Raw genomic sequence first — 19,939 nt, 5'->3', positions numbered from 1 at the left:
TGAGATTCTTAGATTTTAGTGTTAATATAATAACTCTTACTCTTCAGAATGTATCCAAAACTGTTTGGTGACATTAACATTTAATGTTTCCCTTAGTTGACATTTGACTGTTACAACATATCTAAGTGAGCTACAGTACCTATTTTATGGCAGCACTATTTTTCTGCATCCCACATGATCTGCAATGTTAACGATCCATTTGGTCTTTAGCTTCAAATCTAAGTGAGCTACAGTACCTATTTTATGGAAATACGCAAGACATGCACTTTTTTCCTGCATCCCACAAGATCTGCAATGTTAACGATCCATTTAATCTTTAGCTACAAATCTAAGTGAGCTACAGTACCTATTTTATGGCAGTACAAAAGACATGCACTATTTTTCTGCATCCCACAAAATCTGCAATGATAACGATCCATTTAATCTTTAGCTACAAATCTAAGTGAGCTACACTACCTATTTTATGGCAATATGCAAAACATGAACTTTTTCCTGCATCCCACAAAATCTGCAATGTTAACGATCCATTTAGTCTTTAGCTACAAATCTAAGTGAGCTACAGTACCTATTTTATGGCAGTACGCAAGACATGCACTATTTTTCTGCATCCCTCAAGATCTGCAATGTTAACGATCCATTTAATCTTTAGCTACAAATCTAAGTGAGCTACAGTACCTATTTTATGGCAATACGCAAGACATGCACTATTTTTCTGCATCCCACAAGATCTACAATGTTAACGATCCATTCAATCTTTAGCTACAAATATAAGTGAGCTACAGTACCTATTTTATTGCAATCCGCAAGACATGCACTATTTTCTGCATCCCACAAGATCTACAATGTTAACGATCCATTTAATCTTTAGCTACAAATCTAAGTGAGCTACACTACCAATTTTATGGCAATACGCAAGACATGCACTATTTTTCTGCATCCCTCAAGATCTTCAATGTTCCCATTCTCATGTTATATATTTGAGTGAGTTTAGTTTCTCCACCACTTTTAGCAATCTTCCAGCAATAACATAGTAATGGATACCAGATGTGGGCTTCACCCACTTTACCCAAGTGGGGAATCGAACCCGTGTCTTCTGTGTCATGAGTGAACATCTTAACCACAATGCTACCACACCACCCTGTTTGTATATGTATGGAATGCAATATTTTGTATCAAGAAAAGTTCTTGTGAATAATTTGTGAATTTTTGATGATGTAAAAACTTCTGAAATCATATAAGATTATGTGGATTTAAAGCTTGTACTTATTCCATTTAACTTTAATAAAAACAACTTCTGCCATTTAATTGAAATAAAAACACCATCGCTAGTCTGTCCTTGGTCAAATACAGACAAAAAATGTAGTTTAATACCTTTTTCAGTCAGTTACAATTAGGGTTCTCCAAAACAACTTGTATGGAAACCTCAAGCACTCTGAAGTGTTATATAGAAACCAGTATTCCCAGAAAAAGCTCCTCCAAATGAAATACATTGTTGACTGTTCCTGAAATAATCTGAGCAGTAAGCCAGACACTGCTGTGGTGCCCGAGACATTTGATGGGGGAAAAGGTTAAGTATTATTCATACATTCAAATTGAATGTATAACACTCAAGACATAAGAACTTGGCTTTTGTGCTAAAGGGCACAAAGAATGGCATTAAGCCTGCAAGAAGTGATGCAGCTTACATTATATGACCTTGGTACTGTTGTTGCTTTAAGCCCACGCTCTTGAAACCAAATACTTGAAAATATGTTTACTGCTTTCTGTGTAATTTGCAGTGATTATCTTTTTTTTTAAGAAACATGAAATGGAAGAGAAAATATATCATTTCTATCTTTGGAAACGTTCTTGTAGCACTTCCATCACTATGCTCAACAACAAATGTTAAGAAATGTTGAAATCACTGAAGTGTAATTATAAAATCTCTTGCTCATATGTTTATGTATCATTGCCTCAAAAACAGCAATTTTTTACCAGAAGGAGAAGGCAGTTTTGAGTAGGCAAGAGAGTGAGCTTAGCCTTTTTTAGCAACATTCCAGCATGACCATGGCGGGGGAATGAAAAATTGGCTTCAGATATCAACCACATGGTATATTGAACCTGTGTCAACATGGGTTGATGTACCCTCTATGTTTGTTTATCTTACATAGAGGGTACATCAACCCACCCATTTCATTCCATTGAACAACCTATAATATACCCAAGGTAAGACCTAGATACATCATGTTCATTGCTCAAACAGATGGCAGAATGAAACATCACATCATGTCTGTGCAGAAATTTATACATATCAGTATATAACATTTGGGTATTGAGAGTTAGTTTCAGATGCCAAATACATCATATTTACCTACAAGGATGTTATATATACCCCAGAGAAGAACTATAATATTTTCAATTCTCCCCAAATGACACATAGTCCGATCATTAGCAAGGCTTGCGGCTGTCTTTGACTCTGCAGAGACAGTGCCTTTGGGCCAGAGGCTGATATTTTCCTGCATTAAGGTCAAACAATCTTTGGGTACGCTGAAGATGGTTATGGTGTCCTACCCAAAGGCTGGAAGACCTTCAGTATGCTGTCACATTAACATGATGAATATGTCAAACCGATGCCTTGTCTGTGTTCTACTGCATTCTATACCACAGCACCAGCTAGATCAGTTTATCCTGCAGATCAGCAATTAAACATTAAATAAGTCTAGGGGTTTGTTGAACAGCGTTGAAATCAAATGCCTTGACGTGGATGCAAGGTTTTACATGCTAGGGAGTATCTATTACTGGTCAGATATGTATCACGAAAGTTTCAAACAAGTATCAATTTCGATATGTATGACAGCAGTTTCAAGAGGATATTAATTACTATTTGTTCGACACTGCTCTCAAGGGATACCAATCACTGCTTGTATGAAACCACTTTTAAGGGGATATTATTTACTGTTGTATGACAACACTTTCAAGTTGTATCAAATAGTACTTGTATGACAACACTTCCAAAGTTGTATCAAGTACTACTTGTGTGACACCAGTTCCTAGTGACCAACGGAAGCTTCTGTATGAGAGTTGTTTAAACAGAATATCAAATACTATTTGTATGACAGTTCATTGGGACACTATTTGTGTGACAACTCTTTTACATATGTATCAAAAACTATTTGTCAGACAGCATTTCTAAGCAAGCTATGGGAGTGACAACCACCTATTGTGATCGAAGTCTTAAGATGACTCTTTCTCACAACAGCCAGGTCTGTCACCCAGAGGCTGACATAAAGAGCATTCATCAGCACCATCTGAGGTTGTTGGCACAGTCTGGAAGGTCACACATAATTAACTCTCATCCCTTTTATTTTTCAAAAGATATTGAAATTTATATTTAGCCCATTCCTTGATAAATCTATAACTATTAAGACTCAAACTTTTATATAGTCTGCTAATGTACACACTTGAACAATTGGTTTCAGAAATAAGAATTATTTTGCTTTTAAAATTGGAAATATTGGAGTCACACTGGAGTCTACAGCCTACACAGCAGTATTTATTCCAAGAGCCCCACTGAGCAGATTCGTCCTGAAATAGACCTGTGAAGATCCAGGTTAGAGCGGGTCTTTAGCAACCCATGTTTATTGTAAGAGGCGACTAACAGGATCAGGAAGTTCGGGATCGTTGACACATGTCACCATATCCCATTTGTGTAGAACGATTCTCGTGATGTTAAGCACAGGATTGTCTGGTCTAGCCTCGATTAATTCCTGAGTGCTACCATGTACCAGGAATATTGCTGAAAGCGACATAAAACTAAACTCTTACTAAAATATTCCTAATATATTTGGAACCTGTCAATGAAGCCATCAGTGTCTTGGTTCAAGCTGGTCAAAGACAATCGGCAGAAGTCATCAAATTCTTTTGGATTTCTTTGTTTGAACAGTAACAGTTAAAATGTGGATAATTTAGGGTCTGTGATACATGTAGACGAACATTAGGCATAAAGAATGAATATCATTCCTATGCATTGTTACTGTGGAATAACACTCTCCCCTCTGCATCAGCCTCGGTGCATAAGATATACATTATGTATTGAGTTTTTTGATAAACTATATTTATCTGAAAATCTAGAACTTATATTTTATTTGAATAGAGAATAACTGAAGCTGGCATAGCAGTCTGTCTGCCTCAGGAACTAAAGTGTAGCTTAGACATCTGACTAATCAAGACTAGGCCTGAGATATTTTAGTCTTTAGACAAATCAAACACCAAACTTAACCCTCAACAAATTGAACTTGGGACTGAAGTTTTCAGACAAAACTATGATTCAACTATCGAAACATCAGACGAAATTTAGACTAGACTTGTCGAACACTGTTGACTGCGGAAACTTCAGAGTTAAGACTAAACAATTGAAGTCTCAGACTTCAACAAGACTAGACAAATAGAACTTCAGTATTAACGGAAGCTAAGCATATAGTCTAAGCATGTCAGTCTTGACTAAGGCTAAACGAATAGAATAGAATAGAATAGGTCTGAACTAAGAGAGACAAATAGAACATCAGACTGAGCAAAGAGGAGACTAAGGAACCATCTGACTAAGCTAGAACAATCAGACTAAGCTAGGACAAGACACATGAAACTACCGACAAAGCTCAGGAAGAAAACATGATCAAAACATCAAAATCGGTGTTCATGTTCCCTTAACAATCCTCAGATCATATAATTATTCATTTCACTGTTAAATCACCATTTCTGTGGCCATTGTCTCACTGATTTATGAAAACATAACTGTGCTGTTTATCCCTCGACAGAGTGGGGAGTCGCCATTGCACTTTGCCAGCAAGTATGGTTTCCCAGATGTGATTGAAGTCTTACTGGGGTACCCAGGTCTCGACAGACATCTTAAGAACAAGTACGGAGAGACTCCAGAAGAGGTAAGACACTTGTATTCTATCATTACTCATTAAGGACTCCTGTTGTTTGACTGACAATGCTTTCTTGTGATCTATATCTGTGGGTTAGTCTGCCAGTATTGAGGTAATTACATTCGGTGTCATATGCTTGTCACGCCACAAGCATGTCATATCATGTCTAGTTCCTTCTTTGAATTACCATATACCAAGTGGTCATGTCCATAGAGCTCAGGTCACAAATCTGTTGAAGTTATGCAACTTTGAACATGGAGAGTCCATGAATGAGTGACCGTTGTTGCTTGCCTCCTGAGTGTTTCAATGATGTCAGTCTTGCCCCACAACGAAGCACATGTGACAGACGTGATCTGACCTTAGGCAGGTCAGTTTGTTCAAAATTGCCTCTGTTCACCCAGCAGAAAATGGGTACCTGGTGGTATAAGTCATGTGACTATGAACCTTGTAGTGCCTCACGGGCAGTTTGACTTATTTGGTTTAATAATAACAGCACTTTGAGCAAGATATTCATCCTGAAAATGCACATAAAAAAGTGAACTATTAGTATTATCAAAAAGTTAGAAGGCGGTGAGAGGAAGAAAATGGAATAGATGAGACAAAGGTGTTCTAGAAATCTGGAAGAATTCAAAATCTGTATATTATTAATGAAACATTATGCATGTTTCTGTATCATTTTGAAACTGATACTTTTAAACCATAGAGATTAAACATGAAGCAAAACCCAGTTATTTTTTCTTGAATCTGTAATCACATTTTGTGTGTCCAGTTAAGTGCATATATAAGTGTACCACACCTGTATTGTTTATTAGACACTTGACACAGAGGTTCAAATGGTCAAACTGGAAATTTGGTTTGAAATGTCTGCAAACTTACCAAAAAGCTGTTAGTTATCATTTTATTCAAACTTCATGGCTAATTTTGCCAGTTGTGTTTCCATGCTTATTGTTTTCTTTGATTGTACTCACATGAATCTGACTTTGGCTTTAAGAAAATTGAATTTGGTTATAGACAAATGTTGACAAACTTGGGACAGATTTAACAATAAGATAACAAAGTTCTTAACTTAACCAAATTTATAATCCCAGATTATTACGATTGGTGTTTTCATTTTTGTTTTGTTTGTTTGTTGTTAAATGCCACACTCATCGATATTCCAGCTATGTAGCAAAGGTCTGTAAATACTCAAGTCCAAACCCAGACAATCCAGTGATCAACATCATGAGCATCAATCCACACAATTGGGATACAGTGACATGTGTCAAACAAGTCAGCGAGCTTGACCAGCCAATCTTGTTTGTCCCCTCTTACAACAAGAATGGGTTGTTAAAGACAAATTTGAACTGAGAGCTTCATAGGTCGTCACTTTATAGATGGACACATTGGTGCGATAAGTTAGTCTGAACTTGTAACCTACAATGATCAACATCACTTTCCTCCAAAGTGACATGACGTTATGTGACAAAAATACCATGGAAAACTTTGTTAAGAACTAACTTACTCACCTAACCTGTCAGCTATTGTCTGCTAACTTTGTTTACCATGTTAAATTTTATTACCGTGACTGTAATGGACCTTGTTTGTCAATTGAGGTGTCAGTTGTGTGTGAATTGAGATAGAAACTGAAGCAAAGGATACATTTGCAGGAAACAACATCAATAAAGTGAGAACTGATTAAATTTTGAATTTGAATTATTTTATTGACCCAAAAAGAGGGGCAGCTCTTTGATATAGCATTCAGTTATCACACTGGAGAATGGGCTCTGAGTCTCTTGATGGTGACAGTTGTGTCAACTGTTTGATAATGTGGAGAAATTGTAGACAGAGGAGCAATATTGCACTCACTCACTCACTCACTCACTCACTCACTCACTCACTCACTCACTCACTCACTCACTCACTCACTCACTCACTCACTCACTCACTCACTCAGGCCCACTTAAAAAACCTGGTGGGTCAATCGACCCTCTTGGTTTCCCACCCCAATTTAACCAGTTGCCCATGAAAAACATTTCTTAGGTTTATCCTTTTATGAAAAAAAACCCAAACATCAAATGTTTTGGATATCTGTAGTACAAAGTGCTCTTACTAACAAACTTGCTTCACAATCAATCATCGTCATTCGCCATTATCAAAATAATGAAAGCAAATATCAACACTAAATCTGCTTTCAATGTTACACAAAGCCATTTGTTCGATCATATTACAAGGGAACAATTTCTTTGAAGTAACAAAAGCAAATGGTATCACTATATCCAGTTTAGATGAAATACAAAGCTGTTCGTGAGGTGATATTACACGAGAACAAATCACTGAATGTCTGCTATAATCTCTGCGAGACAGTGGTGTGCAGAGCTATGAGACCATGTTGGAGGTTTGTACAGACACATAAAACAACACGATTCCTTGTAATATAACCAATTTTGTGTTCAGTGTGTATTGAAATTGTGCTCCAAATGATTCATGCACAACACAACTACTGCGAAAATTGCCCTTGCATAATGAAACATGCAGACCACAACGGCACAACAACGTCTGCACGATTAAGTGGGAGGACTTTCCATCCTTACAAATCTTCCCCATCTCTGACTACGATCTTATTGCAGCAAGAGTCTTGGAGACCTGTCTGTGCAAATTGTCCTGTGATGAGCACTAGAGGCAATTGCCATTTTAGATCCACAAGAATTACATTGCATAAATTCATACAAGCGATTCCATAGACCTTCTGTGGCCTTACTTCTAGAAGATAGTTTACTAGGTGACTTGCAACCATGGGGCAGGAATTGTGAATTTTCATGTGAGGCACTTCATAGAAAATTATGGGAATGCTGACAATTTAAGAAAGAAATTCTGGTTAAGATAAGTGCTTTTTGTAGCAATCTAATGCTTGAGAACCTAACAGACATTTGTTTGCTTGTCACTGACATTAACTCGAAAATCATGTCCATGTTATTTATGATGTCACATGATAATGTTCATGCTGTCAATCACTAGGTTCACTAATCTAGTAGTAATAGATAATGTTCAGGCAGCCTTGATAGAGTTTGAATATAACATCACACAGCAGAGGATAAGCTTTAAATGTCTGATAATCTGTAGTCATATCTGTTCTTAGCTTCTCAAATAATGTTAGAGACTAACGGGATCAGGTGGTCAGGCTGACAGAGTTTAAGTTAACATTACGGCATGTTTGTAATGCTATGAGCAAACACATAGTGTATGGAGATGGCACTATATAAAAGGACTTGGGAACTGGTTGGTCAGACTCACTGATTTGGTTGACACCTGTCATCTATTCCTAGATAGATGTTCATGCTGTAGATCACTGGATTTGCTGGTCCAGACTCAATCATTTACATACAACTGCCATAAAGCTTGAATATTGTGCAGCGTGGCTTGAACATTTAACTCACTCACATTTAGAAAAGATACACATAAAACAAGCAATTAGAGGATGTTAACATCTGTCATAAGAAAAGAAAGATATTCCAGAGTATAGTCTTATATTTTCAGCAGCTGTCATACCACTAAGGTATTGCTGAGATGCCATTAAACAACACACTTAAATAGGTTTCAAAGTACAGACATATAAATTAGCTATTTCTCCTTCACAGAACTTATGTACCTGGCTTCTTTCTTACAAATATTTAACTCCAAAGGGATCATTCTTTGTCCTTATTACTTCCAGTGTTTGATTGATGGCAACTCATTTACAAACACAAAACATATAGATTTATCTCGAAGTGTTAATCAATAACAGATTAACTTGCTGTATCTATAGATAACACATACGTTCCATTTTCATGGCCATACTAGTAGCCGTGGACAGTTGCTGGATTGATAACCACTGGAATACGCCAAGTCCGGTCAAAATATCTGGATCCTATCAGGGTCTGCAGTGGGAGAACCTCTAGAGTGGGAATGTTGGACGAGTAGGATGCATTTATTCCCTTTGGAATTTCAAGTGATGTTATTGATGCAAGTGGTGTTATTGATGTTAAGCTCATCACTTTGCTCCTTGAAGTAGACCACTTTGTCAAAGTTTGGTTTTCCATGACACTCAGCGATATAAAGAATGGATCGTGGGGTATGAACCTTGGGGCAAGAGATCAGCTAAACACAACAACAGTTTTGAGTGTAATTTGCTGTTAATTGTGGATTGTTTCGTTGATCAACTCTTCTTCAGTGAATTAGAACAGTTGGTGGCCAACAAATTGTTTTTTAAATGGAGGGATCAAGCTTCCTATAGAGTAGTAATTCGGTATCATTATTTTGAGTAAATGTGTTTTTGTCTCAGTTTAGAAATAGAATGGTCATGCAGATGGCTGATGGCTTAGGAAAAAGGGAGTTAGTTGTTAGCATTGAGTGATGAAAATAGAATAAATAAGAAGGAACTGAATGTGTTTTGCTTGATGACATGGTAAGCAAAATTCCTGCTTTTGACAGTAACCTGAGAATGTTCCAGTCAGAGCCATGCAATCAGTTGTATCTCACATTGTTTATAGGATAAGCATTTGGAACAAGCAACATGTCTGCTGATGTTCATTATTCAATATATATATATACATTATGAAAGTCCAAAAGGCTAGACAAGTGGTAAATTGTTCTTTACTGCTACTAACGTAAACACCATAGTGGTGTCAAGAATGTCATTGCAAGAAGATTTTCCTCTTCTAAAAAACATTCATATTTACCATTTTCTTTAATGCTTAAGCAAAGTTAAAGGCAACAGGTTATGGATGTCAGCTTTGTAACACAACCATAAATGCTAGCCTTTATATGTATCACTTTTAAGAGTGATTCAGAGACTTTAAACAAAGTTGACAGTATGCTAGTAATTGTAAAGTTCAAAATACTGTTAAAATCTGACACTGTATTTTCTTTGCAAGTATTTCATGGACCTTGCTTTCTCTCTTGTCAAATAAGTGCGCAAATTCTTGTGAAGAGTTACATGTGTTAGTCCTGCCAGGCTTCAAATACCAAAATATTAACGTCATCATTATCTCACACCAAAAATTGGGAGGGCCATATTGGTTTGAGCTCCGTCTAACCATCTGACCATGCAAGATGATGGGGACAGAGTTTTGCAGACAGGGAAACCAGATTAAGTATATGTTTTCAGAACATGAATGTCTTCATTGAGTTGCGGTTTGTAACAGAGTTATGACCCTTGTCATGCAGTTCTTGACTTACTGTATGGTAGCCCCAATGAGCACAGATTTTCTCAGAAACTGTCATACATAGGGAAACCAAATTTGGAATCTGTTTTCAGGACCTGAATGTCTTGATGGAGTTGAAAACCAGAAACCGTGTTACATATTCTTACAGAGTTATGGCCCTTGTCATCGGTTTCTTAACTGTATGCACATGTTTGCCAATGAAGAGATTTTCTGAAAAACAATTGTAGATGTGGAAACTAAATGTGGTATGTATTTTCTGGACATGAATGTCTAATCAGGAAACAGAACTCAGTGGATGGAATATTGATGACCTTGTCTCCTCGTTAGGTATTTAGCTATATTCTGCCATCTACTTTAGAAGAAAACATGAAACTATCATAACATTTGACATTTTCACATATTTTTAAAAAGTTTTGATGAGCCATAAACTCTGCTGTAAGTTTTAAGAAAGTCAGAAATACACAATAGATCTCTGACATTTGAAGTCTCATCAAAATGTCGTAGCATCTTGATTTACTGTTTAAATACTTGGACAAGTTTTATGTAAGCTGCTAGATTACAAGTTTAGATTAAATGTTGAAATCTATCAAATAGAGTTATTTCAGGATCGTAGCGATGGAGAAGTTTGAATGCAGAGCATGAGGTCTCATAGGTAAACCATTTTCTTGTACATATCACTGAAATCGACAAGCTCTGAAATCAACAACCACTGACCTCCTGGCCTAGTTTTGAAATGATTAGACAGCTCTGTTTTGTGATGAGGTATATTATCTTGGATCACTGCTGATGAAGTTTTAATGAAATTCTGCTGTAGATCACATTTCGCTTCTAGTCCAGTCTGTCATTGTCTTTGCTGTTTTGAAATAGGCGTCATTAGTGAGAATCGATCTGAATTTGCGTGAAATCTGTTTCTACAATGGCTTTATATGCTGATAAAGTGTCCATTTCTCCATGAAATCATCTGCAATACAGACATAAAATTTGCCTCTTTTTTGTGTTATGCTTCCCAGGAATAACTGTTGTTGAATCTGTATATTCTGTGGCAGTGCTAGAAGAGATCATGGCTGCAATCATTGCAGACTTTGTGATGCAATAACTACTGTATTCTATCATGGTGCTTTGAGTACACTGGCACGTCATGGTGCATTGAGTACAATGGTACATCATGGTGCATTGAGTACAATGGTACATCATGGTGCATTGAGTACAATGGTACATCATGGTGCATTGCGTACAGTGGTACATCATGGTGCATTGCATACAGTGGTACATCATGGTGCATTGAGTACAATGGTACATCATGGTGCATTGCGTACAGTGGTACATCATGGTGCATTGCATACACTGGTACATCATGGTGCCTTGAGTACAGTGGTACATCATGGTGCATTGAGTACAGTGGTACATCATGGTGCTTTGAGTACACTTGCACAACATGGTGCTTTGAGTACAATGGTGCATCATGGTGCATTGAGGACATCGATTCATCTTGTGCTCTGTAGCGTGTCGAGAAACATTAAGTAATACTCAGAAAACAGTTGCGGAAATCATGAAGCATGACAAGATCGTTTGTGATGCTGTTGTGAATCACAATGCAAGAATATTTAGCTTTCACAAACATCTGGTTGTTGGCAGAAAGGCAGCTGCCCCAGCATCAGGGATCAGTTCTGTAAAGCTTCTGTTGTGCTGATCTCATGGTAACTCCCGTAGTGTAAAGCGGCAGTCACATCATATGGATATACATGTAGTGGACCATACTGCTGATCTGACTGTAACTCCCATACCTTAAAGTATCAGTTGTATGCATCTTACAGACATGCACGTAGCAGACCATAGTAGGGGATGAAAGTAGTGGACCATAATATACCCGTATTTGACCTTTGTTGAACGTAGTTAGATATATTTAAGGGTAGATCAACATAGTTATGACTGTACTTTGAACTTCAGCGATCCTATAATTTGGGGGTGGTTAGACCCATAAATGTTCAACATGTTCAAAGATCTCTGTGGTTAGCTTGAATGTGAAGTTGCTACTGTTCCCGTTTGAACATGGTTGACTCCCAAGTTCTCCCATGTAGACCATTAACTGACCCTACAGCACTGTTTTCTTGACCACGGGTTGCAATGGTAACATGGCACCACGATCAAACTATGGTTAAGTATGTTCATCGCTATAGTCAAGTAAAACGTTTATGAAGATATTACTGCTCCCTATCATACATGGAGCTGTTAAAATAAAATATATTTTACAGTCTTGTAAGCTGATCTCATAATATTAGCACTGAAGATGATTGGGCCAGTAGACCTAGCTGTGATTTTGTCTTCATGTACATTCTTGAAACTATTGAAAGGAACCCCAGCCATGGTGGAGATTCCTGAATCTGAGAAAAATTTAGACTTGCTTCATTTAGGACTTTACAAATAATGTATTGCTTAGGGACAGATTAACACTGCAGATTCGCTCACTTGCTCGCTCACTCTCTCACTCACTCACACACTCCAAATTAATTATCATGAAGTTCACACATGTCACAAACTATGACTTCAAAATTTATTTTAATCAAACTAATATATTTCACTTGACAGTGTTATGATCTTAACAATGCTTTGCAGCCTGATGAAGAAACTAACATATCATGTATGGTGTCTATCTTCCATCAGGACTGCTCCATCACGTTCAGGGAATGTGATGGAGTTTACAGAATTATCCCTTATCGGTTAGACACGGAGATAATAAAATAGTGTGACTTCTCCTACCGCCGAGATTACTTGTTGAAACTAATGTGGCGATATTGTTCTGAATACCTTCTGAGACAATAACAAGGACAATTATTCCTTTGCGATCATCATGATAAGGCTGGCATAAGTGTTGCTACACGGTCCCTGTAATGATAGGAATTCTGGGTAGGAATATTCATCCCCAGAAGTCCGTTTGTCGTAAGAGGTTCAACATGGATTGGATGACCAGACTTGGCTGATTCCATGTCATCATACTCCAATATATGGATCAATGTTTATGATGTGAATTTCTGAGTTATCTGCTCCATTATTATTATGGCTTAAAACTGCTAACAAAAATCACGTCCTTGTTGAAATTGATGATACTGTGTTTGATTGTTTTTGTAGCAATAATCCAGCTATAAGACGGCAGTCTGTAATTACTGGGAACCTAGACTATCCAGTGATCAACAGCATTAGCGTCGGCCACTGTATTTGGGACACAATGACAAGTGTCAACCAAGTCAGGGTGTCTGACCTTTCCTTGTTTCCTTGTTATTGTAGGGGACAGCTTAGACTGACAGTTAGTCTCTGAACATATAGTACTGATACAAACAAACTCCATTTAAGGATAACAATAACCACAATATTTTAACATGTGTTGGTATGACACATTGAAAATCAAACCACAAACCTTCTGCTCTTGTAGCAGACGCATCAACCACTACACCAACCAAGAGGCTGTCCAAAAGTGGGCTGGTTAGTCCAATATTGTGATTGAATGTGAGTCCCTACTTGATTGTTTTCAAGCTGTCGTATTGCCGACTTTGGGATAAAAGAATGATAACTTTGATTAGTTCAGTATGGCTACCAAGCGGCCATCTTTGATTTTCTAAAAAGCTGTCTTCCCAATGAACATCCCCCGAAAAAGCATCAAACTAATTGGTTTGAAACTTTGAATTGTAAATTTTCAAGAAGGATGGTGTTTTTAGTGTGATTTAGCATCTTCCTGGCCAAAAGATTTGAGTTGTATGAAGAGGATTTAGAAAGAATTTTGTTTTGGTTGATTGTGTGGAAAACAAATTATTGCAGTGGATTGTTAATGAGCCCAAGAAGAATCTCACAAAATCCATACCTCAAACATCGAGTGACATGGAATAGATTGCAGACAAATTGGAGAAAGGTCGCCATGACAGGAAGCTTGCCTCCCAAGGAACACTTTTTTCCAGACAAAGATAATTCAGTGTTTTTGACAATGAGAAGAAAGCTGGCAGTCCAATTGTGTATTATGATGCATGAGACAAAGTAACAAGATACTGATGGAGAATCCTGTCTGCCACGGTCATCACTATCATACACATCAGTCATATAAATGTACATGTTTAATTCAATAAGTGTCTAATGTTAGCCTCATGGTTATGAAATCACATTTGCATTCTTCAATGCAACTGCAATATTTTTTTACTTAGGGAGGAAGGATACTTTACCCAATATTGACTTTCTAGCAAAGTTTTCTTCATTTTTAAATATTAATTCTGGTTTTAATGTTTAGTGCACGCATTTAGAGGGGGTTCATTTGCTCATCTTGTGGTCAATGAAATTGAGTTTTGGAAAAAGCAGGTATGCTCTATCTCTCCGAATTCATGTGATAAATTGTTGCAGTCATCATTCAAAAACAAATATTTACTCTTCATTGGCTTGTTCATTTGGAAGTGGTGAGATCATATGAAGTATGACAGGTATTGATCTTTTTATTACAGTTGAGCTAGTGTCGTTTTGCGTGTGAATTTCCCATGGTAATTTAGATGCATATTAATTGGCTGAAGATTATAGGTTGGTTAAGGTTGGATGCAGTTCACATGATGCTCAACTGCATCTGAGCAACTGTCAGTGATGGGAGGGTGCCAATTGCCAGGGTTGACATAACCCAATGCCTAGCTTCTGTAAATATATAATTTCGATCAAAGAAAAACAAGCTACTGAATTTCATTTGAAAGGGAACCCAGGAGATGGTAGTTTGTGGAAAATCTTGACTGCAGTCATTTAGGGCTAAGTGATCGCAGGAATGGCTGATGGACTGGAAAATGATATGGTTCAGGGACTGTGACACAAAGCAGAAACTACTGTAGGCTAGCAGAGCACGCTCCATTTCGTTTCAAACAAACTCTTTAAAATAGGCACACACTTCAATCACTGATCGAATTTCATGCTGGGTAAGGTTTCCATGGAGCCATTAGACATAAAACTTAAACTCTTGAATTTTCCTATGCATGTCCATTAGTCTGCCTGGTTGTCAAGTAAACAGAGCACCTGCAGGGAGAAGACGCTTGCTGATTTGATTCCAACTGCATCACAGCAGAAGAGAGTAAAAGATGAAACTTGTTGTTGCCCTGCCTGCTGATCGGCATTTAGAGTTCTGTATGTGCATCCAGTACTCTCAGATGACTACAGAAAGGTCATGAGGGTAGAACAAAATACATTGTGCCAAATTCATGACAAGGTATATAGTTCTTGCAATTGATGACTTTCAATATCAAATAGATCAGTATACTACTCCATTTCAGTACTTAAAGTATCTTTCTGTTTCCTGGAATGACCTTGAAATTAATAAACAGGGTCCTTGGGACCCATATTTTTGGAGGTCAAGGTTCACTGGATTACCATAGCATTAGACCAAGATTAAGTGAGTGAGTTTTGTTGTCCCTCACATCAATGCGGAGTGAGGGAGCTATGTATTCAGCGGCGTCTGTATGTATGCACGTCCCAATTCTTGTGAACGCGGTATGTAATGAACTATTGTACCCAATATCTTCAAATGTGGTGACAGTCAGTTTTTGTGACCTTGACCTTATTTTCAAGGTCAATGTTGTCGATATTTTATTGTTATTTAGCGTTGGGGGACAATGCCATATTTGTGGCAAACACTTGTTGTACACTGCACTCAGCAATATTCCAGTTATATGGCGGCAGTCTGTAAATAATCGAGTCTTGTCTAGACAATCCAGTGATCAACAGCATGAGCATCAATCTGAGCAATTGGGAACCGATGACATGTTGGCCAAGTCAGCAAGTCTGACCACCTGATTCCGTTAGTTGCCTCTTATGACAAGCATTGGTTACTGAAGATCAGTATTATATCCCGAACCTTCACTGAAATGAATTTCTAAATAAACGCGCAATGTAATGATGAGTGCGTCGAGAGAGTAGATGAGGTTTTACAGCGCTGTTAGCTAGTGGTGTTGTGATTATTGAAAATTGATCAAAAGAAAGATTAAAAATGATTATCGCTTGTAAAAACAATTTTGAATAAATGCAAATAATGTTGTTTTAGTATAACACACTTGAATAAAGTGAACTAACCATTAAGTTTTACAAATATTTACGAACAAACGTGTAATGCCATATGCTTTGTATTCTTAGTTTCGTATTCATCACAACTGTAAATACTGCTATAACCTGTCTATGAATAGATTTTTCATCTATCGTGAGTGTAATGAGATATACTGATAAATGTTTGTTGTATGAATAAACAGAATTATCTATGAATTCATTTCAATTATAATCGATAATCATTCACCACTAGTCCTCCGATAATCGATAATGGATTTGGTGTCCGATTCTCGACATTACTGTTAGCAATATTCCAGGAATAACATGGCGGATAATACCAGAAATGGGCTTTATACATTCATATTGAACCTGAGTCGAAGGTGTGACAAGCAAATGCTTCAGTAAACTAGGTAAGATTTCGTTCATTGGATCGTATCTCTTTTACTTTAAGAAGAGATAGACAATTTTCTATCGTTATTGCATGGTATGTGTTACTGTGAAAACCTATGTATCACATCGTATTGTGTGTAGTTACTTGTATAACTTGATTGTATTATTGAGTATTGACGTAATGGCGAAACCAGTTGACCAATGTCCAATTCTGATGACTCCAGCTAACAAAGCTGTACTAAGCAATATGACAAACAGTCTTGGAGTGGCTCTGCAGAGTCTGATTTAAAGCAACTAAATTGGGAGCAGTGTCAGACTCAACGCCATGGTTGAGTGCGCATCATTGTTCCAAAATGGCGTGGGACGATGCTTCTAATGCCAGCCTCTAATTCGTCTGGTTGAGAATTATTAACTTATTAACTGTGGTATAAGTTGAATGTTGTTGGATTCAGCATAGACAACAACAAACGAACAGTCTGCCATTTATGTCACTTGTGCAAAGTCACGTCTCGTTAAATTCTTTGTGCTTCATTAAGCTTTGCTCAAAGTCCATACATCCCATTTTAAATCTATCGAAGATGGTGCCAAATATTCAGATGTGGTTGGATGAAATTACTGTCTTGAATGTTGTCTGTGTGGAGAATATTGTTTTTTATAGATAAGTCCAGTATTTTGTCAACTTTTTTCCAATTGTCCTTGAGAGTTTAAAAACATCTGTAACCAGTGCTGCTTGAGCAAGACCAGAGTGTTTGCCACTGGGACTTACTTGGGATCGATATGTATTTATATCTTTTTTGAGTGGCATGATGAGCTTGAACAATTTTAATGGATGGACAACATCCATTGCAACTTCCATTGCATTGATGTTGTGTATCCACATGAAGTCACTCCTGTTCGTTTATATCTATCCTCAATTTACATAGCATGATGCAGTTCAATATTCTTTTGTATTTTCCCTTTGGCTCATGGGCAGTTTAAAAGTACACTGGAATGGAAACTTTGTTTTCATATTATGTCAGTTTCTTTCAGTTCCAATTTGAAGCAAAATAGCATCTTTGTGAGAGAGGATCAGAATCATGGCCTAAATTAGTGAGGACTACTATCATTCTGAATGTAGTTGTCCTCAGTGCGATTTAGTAGTCACGGGCTAGCTGAGTAGTGTGAAATTTTAGACAACACTGCACAGATTAATGAATCAGTAACTCTGTCAGCACTTGTGAAAGTGCTGCTTTTCCACCATCTTGGTACCCCTTCTCTAGGTGAACAGCACCATGTTTTTATTGTCTCTTGCCTTGAAGAAATACCACATGTAACATATCGTTTAGAACAGGAGGATGGAAACCCAAGAGCGATTTAGAAGTCAAACTGGCGTACATTGTCACATGTCTGCCTGTTTACAGAGGCCAATGTAACTGAACTTCCCCCAAACATTCACTACTTTGTCCTAACAACAATACCACCCAGGGGAACATGGTGCAATGTTATTTCATTGGAAATTGAGGTTAGATGCTAACTTCATCAAAGTGTTTGACGAGTTGGACTAGTCTCACATAGCCACAGGTGACAGGAATATAATAGGATTGCTGTTACAGGCAAGTAATGTTTCAGGTCAGGGTGGAAGGCGGTGAACATCATCAGGTTATGAGTTGGGGTTTATGCCACATTTAGCAATACAAACGTATTCCAGCAATACCACGGGAAGGGACACCACAAATGGGTTTTCATCAGGTTATGAAAGTAAGGCCAAACAAGGTAATTTTGGTATTTACAGGATAGCCAAACAGTTTGTGAAAAAAAATTGTTTTTGACAAAATCAGTTTTTAAAAAAAAATCATTTATAGAGTTTTTCATCTAAATATAGGATTGAAATCAACTCTGACAACATTTTGTCATATTTTTCTTGCAGACTGCTTCATTGGTCTAGACATTGACTAGGTTTGCTGTGAAACAACAATTTTTGCTGTGAATGAAGTATGGAGAAATGTAATTATATCTGAACCTGTGACTGGGTGACCTAGATTAAGATGTGCTTGGAATGTAATTTGAATATATTACCTGTCACAAGTTTTGTGTTGAATTTCTCTGAAAATGTCAAGCTTCTGATCATGTTCAAGTGACTCAGAAATCCCACAAGCTAACCGTTCCCATTTCAAACCACTGATGGCTTGCCTAGGGTTAAAAATCAATATCGTTGAATTGTGAGAATCTTCTTTACATTCGACGTGAAGAGTCTTTCGAAATAATATTCTGATATTTAGAACAACAAGAATGTTTGTCCTCAAATTACGTCTGTAAGTGGCTGTGATAAGAATAGTGCTGTATGACGCTTTTACGTCATATTCTGTGCTATTGTTATGATGGTGTGAACCAAACAAGCATGGTACATACAACAGACTGAAATATCAATATCTATGTTAATGAGAGTTTCGTAAACCATAGAGAAGGATTGCTACCCATTTGGGTTGTGTAACTTGCGAATGTGCCATTATGGAACCGAATGAAATCAGTAACAGCTTCAATGCACTAACAGTGGTATTCGGTCGTTCCTTTCATTCATCTATCTTCATTATAATTATACATTTTTTTCACAGGAGATCAATCAATTGAATTTTGTATTGGGGAACTGTCGTCAGACTGGGTGTAGGGTGAAGTGTTGAGATGTACACTGGATGGGCCGACCACAATAAAGCACTATGACTCGGTATTGATCAGTTTCACAGCATGAACACCACCAGATGAAATACGCATGATATTGACATGGCCGGGTCTATATTTCTTGTTCTACCATGAAGCTTACCTTTATCTTTGAGGGTGTTTTTGTCATCTTCATTATCGGCGTTGTCCATTTCACTGGGAGGAGATTCGCTTTCTGATTGCATGTTAATTCTGACCAAGGCCGGTATCCAAGTCAATCAAGTACATTTCGGGATATGTACGCTTGTATTGTGTATGCAGCACACATCAGCATGCTGGCCGATGTGTCATACATCTAGCTCAGCTGGTGTGGATGTACGGGCTTTATTAACCAGTGAAATATACAAGTCGTTAATAACGGGCTCTGTGTTTGTTTGGTCTTTCTCTAAGGATATTGACGTCTCATGGATGATTCTCCCTTGAAATCTACATTTTGATTGATTGATTTATGAGGGGCTTTTGGGTTTTCGAGCAATTCATGGCTGATGGCAAAAACTGTTGCCATAGAAACACTTGGATGAAGGCATCTATTCAGAAATACAATAATTGGGATTAATTTGTTCTGCATATATATTGGGTTTGGGGTTTTTAGGTTTATTGGTTTGGGGTAGGGGGGTTGGATGGTTCATGTTTATTGAGTCTATATATTTGTATTTGCTTAGAGTAATTATGAAAAAATTGTCGCTTTGTGTTCAGTGTTGTAATGAGGGCAATTACATG

At 37.5% G+C, this 19,939-nt stretch overlaps 2 protein-coding genes across 2 annotated transcripts in view; one reads left to right on the top strand and one right to left on the bottom strand.

Moving 5' to 3' along the window:
* LOC137273918 (ankyrin repeat and LEM domain-containing protein 2-like) overlaps positions 1 to 19,939 on the top strand; it is a 73,833-nt gene that overhangs the window by 8,694 nt on the left and 45,200 nt on the right. The window contains exon 5 of the mRNA XM_067806825.1: positions 4,794 to 4,916. Coding sequence (XP_067662926.1) covers positions 4,794 to 4,916 — 123 coding nt within the window. The remainder of the gene's footprint in view (positions 1 to 4,793; positions 4,917 to 19,939) is intronic.
* LOC137273920 (phosphatidylinositol 3,4,5-trisphosphate 3-phosphatase TPTE2-like) overlaps positions 1 to 19,939 on the bottom strand; it is a 58,176-nt gene that overhangs the window by 27,320 nt on the left and 10,917 nt on the right. The gene's annotated exons all lie outside the window — the stretch shown is intronic.

The sequence above is a fragment of the Haliotis asinina genome, chromosome 2 (assembly GCF_037392515.1).
Source record: "Haliotis asinina isolate JCU_RB_2024 chromosome 2, JCU_Hal_asi_v2, whole genome shotgun sequence".
NCBI lineage: Eukaryota > Metazoa > Mollusca > Gastropoda > Lepetellida > Haliotidae > Haliotis > Haliotis asinina.
This window is presented reverse-complemented; position numbering and strand designations above follow the sequence as displayed.